General features: G+C 40.2%; 1 protein-coding gene across 3 annotated transcripts in view; it reads right to left on the minus strand.

Moving 5' to 3' along the window:
* LOC309479465 (uncharacterized protein) overlaps positions 1 to 19,497 on the minus strand; it is a 44,632-nt gene that overhangs the window by 8,395 nt on the left and 16,740 nt on the right. For 2 of the 3 annotated variants that reach the window (XM_082143633.1, XM_082143635.1), the window contains exons 6-8: positions 17,961 to 18,192; positions 13,467 to 13,685; positions 1 to 154 (exon numbers count right to left, since the gene is read on the minus strand). The exon at positions 1 to 154 is cut by the window's left edge and continues 583 nt beyond it. In XM_082143633.1, coding sequence (XP_081999759.1) covers positions 18,057 to 18,192 — 136 coding nt within the window. In that variant the 3' untranslated portion in view covers positions 1 to 154; positions 13,467 to 13,685; positions 17,961 to 18,056. Of the gene's footprint in view, positions 155 to 6,454; positions 6,546 to 13,466; positions 13,686 to 17,960; positions 18,193 to 19,497 lie in introns of all 3 variants that reach the window. The other variant, XM_082143636.1, reaches the window with a different exon arrangement.

Raw genomic sequence — 19,497 nt, forward strand, 5'->3', positions numbered from 1 at the left:
GCGTCCACACACAGGTCTCAGTGTCCCGCCCTGAAGAACAACAGGTCCCGAAGACCCTTCATCATCATCGCTCTCCCTTCGGCTGCCGGGATCACCTTCCCGTGGAAATCACACACAACGTCTCCTTTAGAGAACGGACGGGTCGCAACCACTCCTGAAATCAAGAGGATGTTACATTTTAAGATCAAAACAACAACTGAGTGCACATGCAGAAAAGCTATTCAGTGTTTTAGTTCCCGGTGCAGCGGACACAGGGTGTTTACAGATATAAACTAGTTCAATTCAAGACTTTAAGACCTTTTAATGAAACTTAAAACCAAACCTGTGATGGAAATACACATAATTACATACGTATATACAGTGAACTTTTCATATAAGCAGACAATATCCGATTTATAAAAAGATCCCAGAAAAGCATCGTATCACCAAGATTTTTGGTTGTGTAAACAGTTTATTCCGAAGAAATATTTTCATCAGCGATCTATACGTTTTTGTATACTTAAATCTGCATATTTTTTATATTTTTGACATTGTTTTTTACTTTATTAAAGGGGTCATATAATGCCATTTTTGTACAAGCTAATATGATTCTTTAGGGTCTAAATTAAAAGTTTGTAATATACTTTAATTAAAAATTCTCATTAGTATTGTAAGAAAACACTAATTTTACCTGGTCAAAAACAGCTCTGTTTTCAGCACGCCGTTTAAGTGCATGTGTCTTTAAATGATAATGAGCTTTGCTCACCCCATCCCTCTGTTCTGTGCGTACACCGTAACACAATAACACAATAACCAATAACGCGTTGTTCATTATAAACGTGGGATTATGAATTATATAGAGAACGTCGTACATAAAAAACATGCCGTAATGTACCCTGAGTGTAAACAGCTGCATTCATCGTGAAGCGTGCTAGCGATTTGCAAAGATTAATATAAAGGTTAATAAACCGTGTGACGTCACATGGTCGAACGGCTTGATATGAGACGGGAAAACATAAGAAGATAAAAAAAAAAACACTGGATGGATTTTTATCATTTTATGATGGTTGTGTACAGGCACTGCCAACACACATTTCAGTGCAATCAACTTACAAAAGTGCATGTACCATAGGGCTGCACGATATTGGGAAAAAATAAATTGCGATATTTAATTTTTCTGCGATATATATTGCGATATGAAATCTAATCTATTTTTTTCTTATAAACAAAAATGGGGTAAGCACACTTACATTCTCATTTTAAATGATTTAAACATCAGAGTATTATTTAAATTAGAGTAAATTATTTGTTTGTAACTTTAGGATATGGTTTGAATTGTTAACATTAGTTAATGTATCTAATAACTAACATGAACTTACCATGAGCAATACTTTTGTTACTGTATTTATTAATATTTGTTTATCTTAGTTTATAAAAATACAGCTGTTCATTGTTTGGTAATGTTACTTCACAGTGCATTAACTATGTTAACAAATACTGTACAACTTTTGATTTCAATAATGTAGGCTATAGCCTAAATGTTGAAATTAACAATGTTGTGGAAGTGCAGTTTACTAATAGTAAATGTTAACTAATGTAGTTAAATAGTTTAATAAATAGAACATTATTGTAAAGTGTTACAGATTTTTTAATACACCAATTCAGACGTCTCGTGAGTTCAGTGTTGGACAGGTCAGTTGTTTAAACCATTCATTAAATTGAATCGGTTCAAAGGAATCATTAGTTCGCGAATCGGACGTGTAGTCTACGGCACGCGCTGTCTTTATCTCAGCAGTTTAGGATATCGCACAAGATTTGCCAACACAGAAAACATTTCATCACTGGATAGTTTTTTGTTGTTGTTGTTGTTGTTGTTGTTGTGCGACATCGTGTCAATTGATTTTGATTAATTAGGGACCGTTCGGTATTTATGGAAGGGGCCACCGGAGGAAAATAGGGGAGGGTCATGCCTTTTTATTTTTTGTTGAGGGGAGGGTCATCCAACTTTTTAGGGGAGGGTCACCCAACTTTTATATTCATGAAAACAGCAACATTTCAAAGTGGCTTGTTTGGTGCTATTTTTTTTTCATTTAGCTCCATGTTGATCTCGCGTTATCAGCCCCCCTTCAATATCAGATGGGTCTGACCCAACAAAAATCCAGTTTGGCGCTGTTTGACAGTGCGCGCGCACTTCAGTTCACGCTTAGAAAAAGTGCATCATGTCAGAACAGAATGCCAAAGAAATGTTTACCCGGCAAAGCTTTAAACAGGGATGCAAACAGCGAGCTTTTCGGCGCCTCGCGCTTTCTTCATGTCAGTTTGGGTGACTTGGGTCAGAGAGGGTCTGATTATAATTTCACAAAGTCATCTGAAGCCATTCCATAGCTTAATGTGAGGTACAGAAGTCTATTTACATCATTAAATTAAAGTTTACGGAAACTTGTTTTCCCTCTGCGCTGTCAATCATTCTCCATTCAGTATTCAAACAGCGCGCGCGCCTCGTCCGGTTACAGCAGGATGCACGGTAAAACTCTCTCCAATTTGGATTTGCATAAAATAACTTTATTTTGTGTATTTGTATTTTACGTTTGTTGCTGTTGTTAACCGACTCGCGTGTGCCTGTTAGATCACACATATCACAGGGACTATAAATCGGCATCAAACTCACAATAACTAATTTAAAACTGTGAAGAAACAAATGATCAATAAACTGTTGGACAGATATAACGTACTCTAGGATTTCCGCGCTCGACATTCTTCGCTTTGTGCAGTGAACTTTTAAATGCGCACTTGTGCTGCTGTGCAGCGCTGCACACTGTGACTCCATGTTGCTTTGAGCACATCATTCTGCACCCGCGATGCACATATACGCGCTTTGTGCGCTCTGTTTTGAAGCGTTTCATATTATCATGGTTTTGTGCACTGAAAGATTTTTAAAGGCACATATTTTTTATACCTAGCCTGCACAATAATTTAATTGTAGCCTATATTAATACACTCACCTAAAGGATTATTAGGAACACCTGTTCAATTTCTCATTAATGCAATGATCTAATCAACCAATCACATGGCAGTTGATTCAATGCATTTAGGGGTGTGGTCCTGGTCAAGACAATCTCCTGAACTCCAAACTGAATGTCAGAATGGGAAAGAAAGGTGATTTAAGCAATTTTGAGCGTGGCATGGTTGTTGGTGCCAGACGGGCCGGTCTGAGTATTTCACAATCTGCTCAGTTACTGGGATTTTCACGCACAACCATTTCTAGGGTTTACAGAGAATGGTGTGAAAAGGGAAAAACATCCAGTATGCGGCAGTCCTGTGGGCGAAAATGCCTTGTTGATGCTAGAGGTCAGAGGAGAATGGGCCGACTGATTCAAGCTGATAGAAGAGCAACTTTGACTGAAATAACCACTCGTTACAACCGAGGTATGCAGCAAAGCATTTGTGAAGCCACAACACGCACAACCTTGAGGCGGAAGGGCTACAACAGCAGAAGACCCCACCGGGTACCACTCATCTCCACTACAAATAGGAAAAAGAGGCCACAATTTGCACGAGCTCACCAAAATTGGACAGTTGAAGACTGGAAAAATGTTGCCTGGTCTGATGAGTCTCGATTTCTGTTGAGACATTCAGATGGTAGAGTCAGAATTTGGCGTAAACAGAATGAGAACATGGATCCATCATGCCTTGTTACCACTGTGCAGGCTGGTGGTGGTGGTGTAATGGTGTGGGGGATGTTTTCTTGGCACACTTTAGGCCCCTTAGTGCCAATTGGGCATCGTTTAAATGCCACGGCCTACCTGAGCATTGTTTCTGACCATTGTCCATCCCTTTATGACCACCATGTACCCATCCTCTGATGGCTACTTCCAGCAGGATAATGCACCATGTCACAAAGCTCAAATCATTTCAAATTGGTTTCTTGAACATGACAATGAGTTCACTGTACTAAAATGGCCCCCACAGTCACCAGATCTCAACTCAATAGAGCATCTTTGGGATGTGGTGGAACGGGAGCTTCGTGCCCTGGATGTGCATCCCACAAATCTCCATCAACTGCAAGATGCTATCCTATCAATATGGGCCAACATTTCTAAAGAATACTTTCAGCACCTTGTTGAATCAATGCCACGTAGAATTAAGGCAGTTCTGAAGGCGAAAGGGGGTCAAACACAGTATTAGTATGGTGTTCCTAATAATCCTTTAGGTGAGTGTATATAGCCTACACTTCTGAATTCTTGACATTCATACTGTATATAAATATAAAATTGTGAAATGTATGATTGCCTGATTGAATTTTATAAGAGTAGCCTACTAATAGTAATTTGTTTTTATTAACATGTTTAGATTTTATCAAATTACTGTGCAGATTTTTTCAAGAATTACTCTTTGATGCTGATTTATATACTCACTAAGTTTAATAAAAAATACATAATACATTTATGTAATATTTAAAGGTGTTAACGGTAATCTTACACTGCAAAATGATAACTTGCAAAGGATTAAATTCATCACAATTATGTAAGTATCTGGATATTTGCCGCGGGGCGAGGGCTTCGATAACCTGTTTAAAGCAATTTAAGTTAACATAATAAAATACGTAGACATACACCATAAAAACTAGTTAAACTAGTAAATTCGTTAAAATTGGGCGATTCCAGTGTTATGGACGTGACATTTGCAGTCAAAACTTGAAATATAAATTCTCAGAAAATGCATTTAATACCAATATTTTAAAACGTCTGAAAGGAGTCAAGACATTAGAAAAATATCAGTCTACACATGCGTTTTATATTTAATATGAGGGAAATACACATGTGACGTGACACAAACAATCTTTAACTTTTAAATGGCAAAATATTTTTTAGTAATTCTAGGCTATAAATTACACTGTGCAAACCAAAAGATATATACCCACCGGATGAATAAAGATCGGCCTCCACAGAACATAAAATATTATTTTTATTTAATTTTTCGTGTTCGCATTTATGTGTAAAAAAAAAAAAAAAAAATGTTACGGGCTCAGTTCTCCATTACGGACATGACTGCTCTGAAAGCGACTTTCACAGAGACCTCAAACAGAAAGCACAAAGCCTTTCTTTAAAGTGAATTTCGTTTTTTTATTAATTGAATCTTAATTTTAATCAATGTTTCATCTGGATTTAATAAATAAGAAGTAAATATAGTAGAAAATAGATAATCATGACACGGAGGCGCGGGCGAGTGAACTGGACTCTTGTCTCATAAATGAACCGAAACTCAGCGTAAGGTAGGCTACTTGCCTCACAGACCTGAGAAATATATAGAAAGCTTGAAATGTCTACTTTTAAACAGAACAATTCAAAACGAAGGAAAACAGACTGCTTTCTGCTTATGAAATGTGCATTTCTCTCTGGCGCGTTCTGAGAAGATCGCGACGCATCGTCAACTTCATCTTTGCAGTCGACACAGAAAACACTTGTTTATTAATAAACAATTAAAATGTCTCCATATTTGACATATTAAAATCATTACTTTTGCCGGTTCTTTGTGACAGCTTTAGATGCTTGTTGGCAGCGCCACCCACTCACATGTTGAACGAGTCACACCGCATCAGCACCGAAAACATGATTGTTTTCAAATCTAAAATAAAAAATCGTGATACGAACCGAATCGTTGGTTTGGTCTATCGTTACAGCCCTAGTAAGATGAGAAAGCAAGAGTTTATGGTTTAAAAAAAAACAATGGCTATATGAACATCTTTGCCAAGCGCAAACTAGTACAGAAGTAGGATAATCAATAAATTATCGGGGAGGGTCATGCCTTTTTTCACAATCATTTTGGAGGGTCATAGAAAAATGTATTGCTGGCGAAGGGAGGGTCATGTATTTTTTGACAACAGATCTCAAAACTCCTCCGGTGGCCCCTTAAATAAAAAACGAACAGTCCCTTATGCGCGAGGGAGAGAGAGCAAGACAGCGCTCGTGTTGTTTGAAGACGGTGAAGGTGAGCGCGCGCACGGCCGGGGCTCTCTCGCTCTCTCTCTCTGCTCGTTCTTATATGCGTCCGGTTAAACTGACAGGACTTAAAAACACATGTAAATGATAAACTTTCACTCTATGATGGTTAAGCTGTGCAATTAATCCGCGAATCACATGCGTCAAGGGCCGGGGAGCAACTGGCCCGTACGGTTAATGAATCAATCACGGATCAACTACGACAGCCTACATCGCACATCCTGCGATGTGACTATCGTGGATTCGTACATCGCGATATCGATGCTTAAACGACACATCGTGCAGCCCTACCATTATATGACCCCTTTAAATGTATCTTTCATGTCAAATTCTTACATTTGATAAATGAATTCAATATGCACTATAGAGCTGTTACCAATTAAACAAAATACTGTATACTGCAAAATTACAACTGCAATAAATAATGCTATGAGATTAATATTTTTTTTTTAAATAATATACAAATAAGAACTTACTGAGTGAGTCAAATCATTCCTTCAAAACGCTGAATCGTTTAGTAAGAGGACAGCGCTACTGCTTGGAGATACGCAATAGTTCTGCTCTGATCTTCGGTAAAACAGAACAAAAATATTCAATATTGTGTCTAAAATGCAAGTAATTTAATAATAACTACTTACTTGTTAATTGAATTAAAATCCCTTGTCCCATTATGTTAACTATATCATTTGTTATAAATAAATAAAAAACTCAACATTTAGAATTTTTACCTCAGGACATTTCTTCTGTGAGTTTCTTTATGCGTGTCGTTACGCTCATTTGTTTTGATTTCTCCACTAAAGTCTCTCTCGCTCTCTGTCTCTCTCGCTCTCTCTCTCTCTCTCTCTGTCTCTCTCTCTCTCTCTCTCTGTCTCTCTCTCTCTCTCTCTCTCTCTCTCTCTCTCTCTCTCTCTCACGTGGTGCATGTTGGGAGGTTGTGGGTGAGAGTAGTGCTGGGCGGGAGTGAAGCTGTGAAAGTTTCACCTTTTGTTTTGTTTTTCTTCTTCTGCTTTTTTTTTTTTTTTGTACTTTATGGTTTGGTATTAGTTCATTTTTGTGGAAAAGAGGGAGTCGAGGATGGCGTTCCACGCGGAGACGCCATCCATCTCTCTGCGCAATGGCTTCAGGTGTATGCCGGAGGATGGAGTGACGGTGGAGGATGTTTTAGTTGCGGTAGGAGGGAAGGTAGGGCATGAGAATATTTCCTCTGCTTCTAGAATGAATAGAGCTGTAGTCGTTTTTTTGAAACAACAACAACTTGTAAATCAAGTGATTGAAAGTGGGCTTATCATTAAAGATGAATTAGTGCAAGTTACACCGCTGCATAATGCGTCGAGTAGAGTTGTAATTTCGAACGTCCCGCCGTTCATCTCTGATGACGTATTAGAGCGTGAATTAGTGCGGTTTGGCAAGATTGCGAGTCCTTTCAGAGCGATCTCTCTGGGGTGTAAGAACCCGTCATTGAAGCATGTTATGTCTTTTAGGAGACAGGTTTACATGTTTTTAGAATCACCGGATCGCACACTCAACGTTTCTTTTCGCGTAAAACATGAAGGGGGAGCATATATGATTTATGCAACTACCGGAAGTTTGCGTTGTTTTGAATGCGGCGATGTCGGCCATAAACGGCAGATGTGTCCGCATAAAGATCATGGACAGGAAAACATCGGCCCAGTGATAGAGACTAATGCTCAGGCTTCATCCATACAAACCGGTCAGGAGGAGGTTTCAGGCCTCACAGAGGTAAGGCAGTCAGAGGTGAACATGGCTTTAAATGTAGAGGCGAATACCTCAGAGATACCAGTGGTAGCGGCAACAGTTTCATATACTGGTGATGATGTGGTTAAGAGTAAAGAACACTTAGTTGTTGAACAGGACAATACATGTGACGAGAATGTGTTGCCAAGTACTAGTTCTGCTCAGTATGTGTGTGATGCAGAGAAGAGTCGAACAGATTCAGTGACAGCAGCAGAGGATGATTTGTCAGATGAGTCTGCTTCTGTGTTGGATATGGACTCCTGCTCACAGTATGGGTTTGAGGAGAGCTCTCAAGATCCCCAGAAGGAGATCTCTTTATATACTTTAGAGGAAATTGATCAGTTTCTGGATAATACTTTTGGAAAGCAGGTTGATGTTAAAGAATTCTTTCCTGATGTAGAGAAATTTGTTAAGTCAGTTACTTTTCTTCAGAAGACTGTGGGGGTTGATCTCCTGAGCGAAAAGAAGAGGTTTCGTCTAAAGAAACATTTAACCACTGTTAGAAAGGCTCGAAAAATAGAGAAAAAGAGAACGTCAAGAGTACTGTTCTAATTGTTTTTTTTGTTTTTTTTTAAGCTTCACATGGTGTCTTTTTCTATATTTCTGCTCTTTTCTGCCTGTTTGCTCTTTCTTCCAGTATTTTTAATGGAAGTATTGAGGGTTGGCTCACTTAATATTAATGGTGGAAGGGATGAATGTAAGCGTGCTCTTGTTTCTGAAACAATAGAGCAAAAAAAATTAAATGTTATTTTCCTTCAAGAAACGCATAGCGATATTGCTAATGAATTTGAGTGGGGATTATGGTGGAAAGGGCAATACATACTTAGCCATAAAACAAATGTGAGTGCTGGGTTGGCAATCTTATTCTCTCCAGATCTAAGAGTTAATGTTTTAAAAAAAGAGGAACCTGTAAATGGAAGATTAGTAGTAGTAAAGGCTGATATTGATGGTTTTCTTTTTTACTTTGTAAATGTATATGCACCTAATGTGGGACAGGAACGACACATCTTTTTCAGTATATTAAGAAATGCTTTAATGTTATGTGCTGATGGAAATATAATCATGGGAGGTGATTGGAATTGTACTGAGAATTTTACTATTGATCGCACAAGTGAAGAACCTCATCTTCAGTCTTCATCTCAATTATCAAAAATAATTCGAGAAATAGATCTTTTAGATATGTGGCGGATCAAACATCCACAAGTGAGACAATATACTTGGATTAAAATGACAGATAACAGAGTCAGTGCTGCTCGATTGGATAGGATCTATATGTCCAATCATCTTAGTAGTCGGAGTATTGATTGTTGTATCATTCCAGTAGGGTACACAGATCATCATTTGGTTTCTCTTACTATAAATATGTCCAAGTGTACAAAGAGGTCTTCTTACTGGCATTTTAACACTAAATTGCTTCAGGATCTTAATTTTTGCAAACATTTTGAGACTTTTTGGCAACAGTGGAGATTGTGTAAAGGCACTTTTGAAAATTTAAAACAGTGGTGGGAAATAGGGAAAACAAACATTAAATTGTTTTGTTTGCAGCATACTGCTAATTCCACTATTAAATTAAGAGAAATTATTCAGTCAATTGAAAAGGACATATCAAATATGGAGGTGGATTTAATTAATAGATATGATCCTAATCTGTTTAACAACCTGCAAGAAAAAAAAAGAGAACTGGGGTTGGTTTTGAATGAAAGGGTGAAGGGAGCTCTTGTAAGGTCTCGTTTTGTGTCTGTTAATGATATGGACGCTCCTAGTGCTTATTTTTTTAATTTGGAGCACAAAGTGGCACAACAGAAACAGATGTCATGTCTTCGCCTTCCTGATGGGAGGGTGACCAGCAATATTACGGAGATGAGGCATCATGCAGTGACTTTTTATTCCAGTCTTTATGCTGCTGAACAATGTGATACTGACTGTGCCGAGCAGCTAATTCAAGACTTGCCTCATATAGATTCAGACTCTAAGACTGCCTTGGACACTGAACTATCTCTTCAAGAACTCACTACTGCAGTTGGTCAGCTTGGTATTGGACGATCTCCTGGTATTGATGGGTTGCCGTCTGAATTTTACAAGCGCTTCTGGAACTGTATTGGAGAAGACTTGTATGAGGTTTTCTGTGAATGCAGCAAAGATGGTTGTTTGCCTATATCTTGTCAACGCGCTGTGCTATCTTTATTACCAAAAAAGGGAGATTTATCTCTTTTAAAAAATTGGAGACCTGTTGCATTACTGACTACTGATTACAAAATTATGTCTAAGTGTCTTGCTAACAGACTTAAAAAATATCTCAACTTGATTGTACAAAAAGATCAAACTTATTGTATCCCAGAAAGAACAATAATGGATAATTTGTTTTTAATTCGGGATATTTTAGATATTTGTAAAAGTTTTGAAATGAAAGTTGGTTTAATTTCTTTAGATCAAGAGAAAGCCTTTGATCGGGTTGATCATGGTTATCTTTTTAATGTTTTAAAAGCTTTTGGTATTGGTGATTCTTTCTTGAACATGGTCAAATTGCTGTATTCTGGTGCTGCTTGCATTGTAAAAGTGGGAGGTGGGTTAAGCCGGCCAATCCCAGTTTCAAGGGGTATCAGACAAGGTTGTCCTTTATCAGGGCAACTACATAGCATTGCTATTGAGCCTCTTCTTTTTAATTTACGTAAAACTTTGTCTGGTTTTATTGCTCCTGGTTTATCTCAGAGTTCAAGTATTACTGTAAGTGCTTATGCTGATGATGTGACTGTGTTTGTCAATCATGAAAAAGACATTAATGCCCTGGTTAATGCACTCAATGTGTATGAGAAGGCTTCATCGGCGAGAGTGAACTGGGACAAAAGTGAGGCTTTTTGGGCAGGGCAGTTTTCTGTTGAAAATCTTCCACAGTTGCCAGGAGATCTTACATGGAAAAGAGAGGGGTTAAAGATTTTAGGTGTTTATTTTGGGAAAAGTGAGTTTCAAAAGTTAAATTGGGAGGGTTTAGAGGAAAGAGTGTGTACCCGATTGTCTCGCTGGAAATGGTTGCTACCCCAGTTGTCCTACAGGGGAAGAGTTTTGGTTGCTAATAATTTAGTGGCTTCTACTCTTTGGCATAAACTGTGCGTACTGCAGCCACCTACAGGACTAATCCAAAGTATTCAAAGGAGTTTGGTGACTTTTTTCTGGTCAGGACAACACTGGATTCGAGGAGCGGCTTTGTATCTCCCAGTACAAGAAGGCGGGCAGGGCTTGGTGGATATTAAGTCCAGGATAATGACTTTTCGGCTGCAGACAGCCCAAAGACTCTTGTTTAATAAAAACTCTGCCTGGATGGACACTGCAACAGCTCTTTTGAGGAGGGCAGGTGGAATGGGCTTTGACAAACATTTGTTTTTAATGAATTTGCAAGAGAAAGAAATGGTGGATCTCACCCCCTTTTATAGATCTGTGCTGGAGGCCTGGAAGGTTTTTATCGTATCAAGATCACCTAATACACCTGCTGGTCATTGGTTGTTTGAGGAACCATTGTTTTTTAACTCCTTTTTATCTTCAAGACTGTTGTCATCTGAAAATGTGCGAGCACGACTGTTAGTGGCTGGGTGCAACAAGCTGGGACATATCCTGAGAAGTGATTTGCAAGACTTGAGCCAAAGAAGTGGTGTGAAATCAATCCGGTTTTTACAACAGTGCATTGCAGAGATTTTCAAGGACTTGAACACAGATTATCAAGTTTTTTTGAAAGACCCAGAAGCCCTAAATGAGTGGGCTGAGGGGTATGGTCATCTTTTTCCATTAATCAATGTAAGCCCGGCTGTGGAAGACTGGGTAGAAGATGAAAGCCGTTTACTGACTCTGAAAACACCAGTTCTGGAAAGTTTTGATTCTGCTGGAAAGAAATCTCTCTATTTGATATGTGTTAAAGTTTCCAACATGCAATTTTTGAATGGAGTTTCCTCAACAAGATGGACACAGTTCTTTGGATCTGACTCTTCCCCTAAAGGCAGCTGGCGTACCCTGTACAAATGTCCGATCGACAAGAGGACAGGTGACCTCCAGTGGAGGATTGTACACGGGGCAATAGCTACAAACAGACATGTGGTACACCTCAATCCTAGTGTTGGGGTGGGTTGCCCGTTTTGTTCTGAGACAGAGTCAATTTTTCATCTCTTTGTGCAGTGTTCACGACTGGCTAATCTTTTTGATTTTTTAAGCAATTGTTTTCTGTCCCTGGGTGAATCTTTTTCTTTTCAATTGTTCATTTTCGGGCCAAAGTATTCATTGCAAAAGAAAAATGTGACGGTTTTAATTAATTTTTTATCTGGCACTGCAAAATTGGCTATTTGGAAGACAAGGAAAAACAGACTGTTGGGGCAAAGGTCAATAAGTGTTGTGCCTATGTTTTTAGGTCTGGTAGCTTCTCGAATTAGGGTGGAGTATGCATACTACAAGTTGGTGGAATCTCTACCAAAGTTTAGAGAATTATGGGGAATAAATGAAGTATTATGTACACTGTATGATAATGAATTGGTTTTGAGGTTTTAAAAAAAAAAGGGGGAAGAATGTAATTATTCATTTATTTAAAAAAAAACAATTTGTGTGTTTTTGTAAATCTTTTGTAATAATAGTGAGTCAATTGTAATAATAAAGGTGAACTTAATCCTCTCTCTCTCTCTCTCTCTCTGTCTCTCTCTCTCTCTCTGTCTCTCTCTCTCTCTCTGTCTCTCTCTCTCTCTCTCGTCTCTCTCTCTCTCTCTCTCTCTCTCTGTCTCTCTCTCTCTCTCTGTCTCTCTCTCTCTCTGTCTCTCTCTCTCTCTCTCTCTCTCTCTCTCTCTCTCTCTCTCTCTGTCTCTCTCTCTCTCTGTCTCTCTCTGTCTCTCTCTCTCTCTCTGTCTCTCTCTGTCTCTCTCTCTCTCTCTCTCTGTCTCTCTCTGTCTCTCTCTGTCTCTCTCTCTCTCTCTCTCTCTCTCTGTCTCTCTCTGTCTCTCTCTCTCTCTCTCTCTCTGTCTCTCTGTCTCTCTCTCTCTCTCTCTCTCTCTCTCTCTGTCTCTCTCTCTCTCTCTCTCTCTGTCTCTCTCTGTCTCTCTCTGTAGAAAACACTATCCATTATCAATCGCTGTTTATGTAATAAAATCAGAATCACTCGATGTGTGTTTCGATGCTTCACTGGCTATTTGACAGACATAACCGTCAGACTGGAATAAATTTTTGCGGTAATGTGACCAAAAATATTGAATACCCACCGGATCTGAATTTAAGACATTTAAAAACTTAAGGCCTTTCATTAGGAAAACTTTATTTAAGACTTTTTAAAGGCCCACTGAAGTGCCTTAGATCACGCAGCTTTGTTTGATGCGTTGACGTGATTTCCACTGAAACAGGAAGTTAAGGCGGGACATATTGAATGGCTCCTCCCCCTTTTCAAATAGCCAATAGCGTTTAGCTTACCTCACAGACTGCGAGTCGTACTTGACAGCGAATCCGAGCGCTGATGATACGCTGGATTCAATAGTAGAGGTGTGAATAAATTGTAATTAAGTTCTGAATGCTTATATCTCCTAAATGCAAATTTTGTAATTTTTTTGGAACACACCAGCTTATTCATAACCTTAAGGCTAACATATTTATAAAAGCTGAAAAAAAATACGTACATTTTGATTTCGGGGGCCATTAAGGACCCGTGGCCACCCTGTAACAGTTGCTAAAATGTATATTTTCTCTCCTTAGAAGGAAAATGAAAGCTCTTCTTACCTAGACCGTGCTCGTCACCAAAGTTCTTGACGGCCAGCCCGGTCCAGGTCTGCTCAGACACACACTTTATTATAACCTGATTTGCCTCAATGCTGTCTGGAGGAGCTGGTTTCCACAACCTCTCGACCTCTTCTGGCTTCGGGGAGTTGGTCTTCCACCCCTCCTGCGCAATCAGCCTCACCACCTTTCCAGCTGAAGCCTTGCTGTGTGTGAAGTGTGCTGAAGAAAGAGTTACATAACTTTACTCATGCGAGTCACGGTGAATTAATGGGTTAGTTCACCCAAAAATGATAATAACCTCATGATTTATTCACCATCTAGTCATCCTAGGTGTATATGACATTCTGCTTTCAGACGAATACAATCTGAGTTATATTAAACAATATCCTGGCTCTTCCAAGCTTTATAATAGCAGTGAATGGGAGCCCAAAATTTTGTTGTCTTTTGTTGTTTGAGTAGTGTTATTAGCTGCTGTCACTATGCACAGTTGCCCAATATAGTTACACATGCATGCAGCACATAAAAGCAAGTCATCTTGCACTTGAATGGTTTCACAAAGGAATCGATAAGAGGAATCGAAATTTTTATTTTATAACAAGTATCCGATTCCTGACCAAGTATTCGATTCCAGAATTGGAATCGATTTTTCGATTCCCAACCATAGTCACAGTCATATCACAGGATCTCCTCACACAGGCGAACAGAACAATTTGGCACCCTCATCCCGACTTGTGGGCCCTTCATGTATGGCCCCTCAACCGGTATCCGGGAACCTCCCGGAAAAGGTCCTAAACACTATCCGAGGCTAGAGAGCCGTCAACCGGACGGCTCTACGCTCTTAAATGGTCAGCGTTCTCCGGCTGGTGTGCAGCTCGGGACCTTGACCCTTATTAATGTGATGTACCATCAGTACTTTCCTTTCTGCAAGAGCTGATGGACACGGGCCGGACCCCCTCCACGCTCAAAGTATACGTGGCGGCCATAGCAGCCTTCCATGCTTTTGTGGCCGGCCAGTCCTTGGGAAGGAACCGACCTGGTCATGCGCTTCCTTAAATACCCCTTTTCCACCAACAAGAACCGGGTGCTGGTTCAGAGCTAGAGCTATTGCCAGTTCGGAGTTGGTTCGACTGACGAGCTTACTAAGAACCGGTTTGCGTTTCCACCGGCCAGAGAGCCACAACAGAGCTATATCTTACGTCACTGCATACGTATCATGTTGCCCAGCAACGCTAGTGCGGCAGCGCCAAACACAAACACACCAGACTTGTTCGAGATGTATCGGCTTCTCGCAGAACGATCAGCACATGAAATCAAAGCACTGCGAAAGCGATCAAAAAGCACAAGGAGTCGTATGATCTCCAAACACTCCCGCAGCTCTGATCGGTCCACGCTGCTCCGATGCATCTCGGACAAGGCATCAACAATAATAGACGTTGCGTTACTATGGATGCTCATGGGTTTGCGAAAATAAATCGGCATCCAACGCGTTCGTGCAGCTCGCCGTAACTTACATAGACGGATATTATAATCGAGCTGCTATTAGCTCGACTAGCTGCTATTTAAAAATGGCGGTCACAAGTTTCTCTTCAGCCTTGTTGGCCACGGTAACCCCGCCCCCAGCCTCTGACGCAAGCGGTTCTTTCTTGGCTCCGTTCTAGACCCTGCAATGATTTGGTGCTACTTAAGAACCAGTTTTACTGGTTCGGAGCTGGTGCTTTGGCGGTGGAAAAACGAACCGATTTGAAACTAGGCTCTGGCTCCGAACCAGCACCAGCTCTGCCTTGGTGGAAAAGGGGTAAAAGGGACCAGGAGGCTTAACGCGCCTCGACCCCCCTCTATACCTGCCTGGGACCTATCCACGGTTCTCAGGGCCCTTAAGGGACCCCCTTTCGAGCCGCTTCAGTTGGCTGAATTAAAGCCTCTCTCACTTAAGACTGCACTCCTGCTAGCACTAGCATCGGTCAAGCGAGTGGGCGACTTGCAAGCGCTCTCTATGAACGCTTCTGGTCTCAAATTCGGGCCTAACGACTCCAAGGTCGTCCTCAGGCCAAGACATGGTTATGTACCTAAGGTGCTCTCAGCCCCGTTCAGAGCCCAGGTCATTTCGCTATCGGTGCTTCCCTCACTGGAAGACGATATAAAATTGAGTCTACTCTGCCCTGTTAGGGCTCTCAGATTTTATCTGGAGTGTTCTGCCTCATTCAGACAGTCAGAACAGCTCTTTGTATGCTTCGGCGGCCGGACCAAAGGGCTTCCAGTCACGAAACAGAGATTATCAAGATGGATAGTGGATGCTACCTCTTTAGCCTACGCCTCAAAGGGTATGCAATGTCCCAATAGGCGTCAGGGCTCATTCCACAAGGGGTATGGCCTCTTCATGGGCTTGGACCAACTGAAGACATTTGTGCAGCGCCCGGCTGGTCTTTGCCGTCCACTTTTGTAAGATATTATAACTTGGAAGTGCCAGCACTGCAGGCACGAGTGCTTTCCATCTGAGAGGCCTCGGCCCCTGAAGGGTCCAAACTAGGCTTGTTGCGATAGTCGGTGTTACCGGTGATACACAGTGTTTAACCCACCTACCGGTCATAGCACTTGACCACCGGCACCGTCCCCATCGTGTTGAAGTTTTAGCCTATAGCAATAAAGCACTTAATTCAGTTAGTGACTACGTGCCTTCGTAATTTAGCGTAAGCGGAACGAGCGCCGCAGTAAAGCAGCAGGTGTCCGATTTCATTTATCATTTGAGGAGAGTGAGGCGAGCTAACTGGCAAAGGATGGCGGAAGATCTGGTTTCAAAGCGAAATGCAAAACCTCCTTTAATGCTGAGACAGATCCTCTGGTGTGGTGGAAAAAAATCAAAATAGGCTCCCCGTTTTGGCAAAAGTAGCCAAAAATATCTTTGTGTTTGTGCAACAAGCTGCGCATCCGAGAGAGTGTTCAGCACGATGGGAAACATAATCACCCCAACAAGATCTCTTTTGAAACCAGAAATGGTAAATATGTTGGCTTTTCTGGCCAGGAATATGTAAGAATGTATGCCACAAGCAGTGTGATCACGTTTTGTTCCCTGTTGCAATTTAAAATGAAGGTTTTTCGTTTATTGTTTCTCATTTAGCCTATTTATAATTTTTTTGTACGGTGTATGCAGTTAATAGGCCTACCTCTTTTTTTTAACAGCTTAACGCGAGTTAAATTTTTATATTAGTTTTTTTTTTCCACTTAAGTGTCAGTGATTATTCGGGTAAGCTACCTTATTTAACGAAGTTTTTGATGTTCGTTCGTTTCATATTCGATGGTTGTGCGGTGTTTTTTTTTTGTTTTTTTTTCTCTGAAAAAGGCAGGCACTTTATTTAACGAATAGTGATTTTTTAAATATAATTTCTTGTTTGATACTTGACGATGTGTGCAGTGGTTCGTTTTGTTAATAAATGCACTTTAAAGATGTTTCATAAGTGCTTTTGTTTAGTTTATGCATGGTGTGTTAAGTTATTATTCATTTTGCAATAAAGATGTGTGTAATACAAGCGAGTTTCTTATTGTTTTGTGTATTTTTATTAAGAATAAAATAAATTAACCCATGATTAATTCAAACAAATGCTACTGAATTGCCGCTAATTAAAGTGAAAGTAAATTGAGACGTGTGCACGTCCGCATTTTCGGCCACCCGAAATCCCCGACACGCAACCCCGGTGACACTGGGATTACCGGGTTTTTTACACGTCGATTAACCGGTGGAAAAAATCCGTCACCGCAACATCCCTAGTCCAAACCACTAGGCAAGGCAAGGCAAGGCAAGTTTATTTATATAGCACATTTCATACACAATGGCAATTCAAAGTGCTTTACATAGAAGAAATTAAAATAATAAAAAGAAATAAGAATAATTAAAACAGTTTAGAAAAATTAAATAAAATACAGTACTTTTAAAAATAAAAAATAATATTATTATAGATCTTTCCTTCAAAGGATTCCCTTAAGACTTAAATCTTTCCTTCTTTTAACCTTCAATCTTCTTACGACTTCCATCTATCAACTTTCCTTTAACTTTCTTTACTAGATATCTTTCTTTACTAACTCACTAGATATCCCTTTGCCGGCTCCGACTCTCTCTGGTCCCCGTTGGACTCTGACTTAGATATTTTCCTTACACATACGCATGGCTTTGCTTCAGAAAGCCTTTAATAACCCCCGTAGTCGTATGGATTACTTCTATAATGGATGGATGCGCTTTTTTGGGCTTAAAATTTTAGGCTCCCATTCATTATAAATGATATTTAATGATTTTTATAATGATGCCATTATAAATCTTGGATTAGCCAGGATATTTTTTTATATAACTCTGATTGTGTTCGTCTGAAAGAAGATAGTCATATACCTAGGATGACTTGAGGGTGAGTAAATCATGGGGTAATTTTCATTTTTTGGGGTGAACTATCCCTTTAATGGCCTAGTTTGTGTCGTGTCAATGCTGTATTGGTGTATTTTGAGACTCACACAGCAGATATTGCTCTCTCTGTTTGTACTGGGAGGCTCGCCACTTATCATAAAGCACACGGTCTTCTGGAAAACCCGAGTCGACCCACTGCTTTTTCAAGGGTGGCTGACCCTCCAGAGAAACGGGAAATCTGGCTTTGAGGCAGAGAAATCTTTTCGTGAAGCGTGTTCCTCTATGCTGGATCCAGCAGAACTCAGTTCAGCCAATGAGGTGTCGTCGTCCGAGGAAGCACTGTATAAGTGATGAATAAATATAAGAAAAAACACTTGTATAAAAAGGACCAGTTGTATAAACATAGCCATTATGTTAAGACATTATCTTAAGTTCTAGTGTGACCACTAGCAGTTAGTCAGGGGCAGTCCGTTTTAATTTTCTGTATCAAATTAGGCTAATCTACGTTTTGATGTAACCAAAAAACAAAACAAAAAAACCTATGAACAGTCTTAATGGGATAGTTCACCCCAAAATAAAAATTAGCCCATGATTTACTCACCATGAAGTCATCCTAGGAGTATATGACTTTCTTCTTTCAGACGAATACAATCTGAGTTATACTAAAAATGTCCTGGCTCTTCCAAGCCTTATAATGGCAGTGAATGGCTGTTTATGTTTTGAAGCACATAAAAAAAAGCATTTATCCATCATAAACGAACTCCACACGACTCTGCGGGGGTTAATAAAGGCCTTCTGAAGTGAAGCGATGTGTTAGTGTAAGAAAAATATCCATATTTAAAACTTTATCGACTAAAATAACTAGTTTCTGACAGACAGCTGTACGCATCGATTTACGGTAGAAGAGTGACCTCTGACCCGACGCATGATGAAATGACGAACGCTGAAGCGCAGAGGAGAGAGCAAAACACCAGTCACGAATTAGACATCTAAAACGACATTATTAGTTTTTTAAATGTGGGAGGAGCTTGAGTTTGTTGCCCAGCCCTGTTTGTTTGAACCGCGCGAGGCGTCAAAGCTTACGCTACTCCTACATCATACGTCATACATCGTCAAGTGTTACTCTTGTGGCGTAAGTCGACTTGCGTACGGCCGTCTGCCGGAAACTAGTTATTTTAGTCGATAAAGTTTTAAATATTGATATTTTCTTACACTGACACATGGCTTCACTTCAGAAGGTCTTTATTAACCCCCGTAGAGCCGTGTGGGACACTATTATAATAATAATAATAATAATAATAATTCATTACATTTATATAGCGCTTTTCTCGGCACTCAAAGCGCTTTACATAGAAGGGGGGAATCTCCTCAACCACCACCAATGTGCAGCATCCACTTGGATGATGCGACGGCAGCCATATTGCGCCAGAACGCTCACCACACACCAGCTTACTGGTGGAGAGGAGACAGTGATGAAGCCAATCGGTATATGGGGATGATTAGGAGGCCATGATGGACAGAGGCCACTGGGCAAATTTGGCCAGGATGCCGGGGTTACACCCCTACTCTTTCGAAAGACATCCTGGGATTTTTAATGACCACAGAGAGTCAGGACCTCGGTTTAATGTCTCATCCGAAGGACGG

This window comes from Leuciscus leuciscus (assembly GCF_965113295.1).
Source record: "Leuciscus leuciscus genome assembly, chromosome: 17".
Taxonomy (NCBI): Eukaryota; Metazoa; Chordata; class Actinopteri; order Cypriniformes; family Leuciscidae; genus Leuciscus; species Leuciscus leuciscus.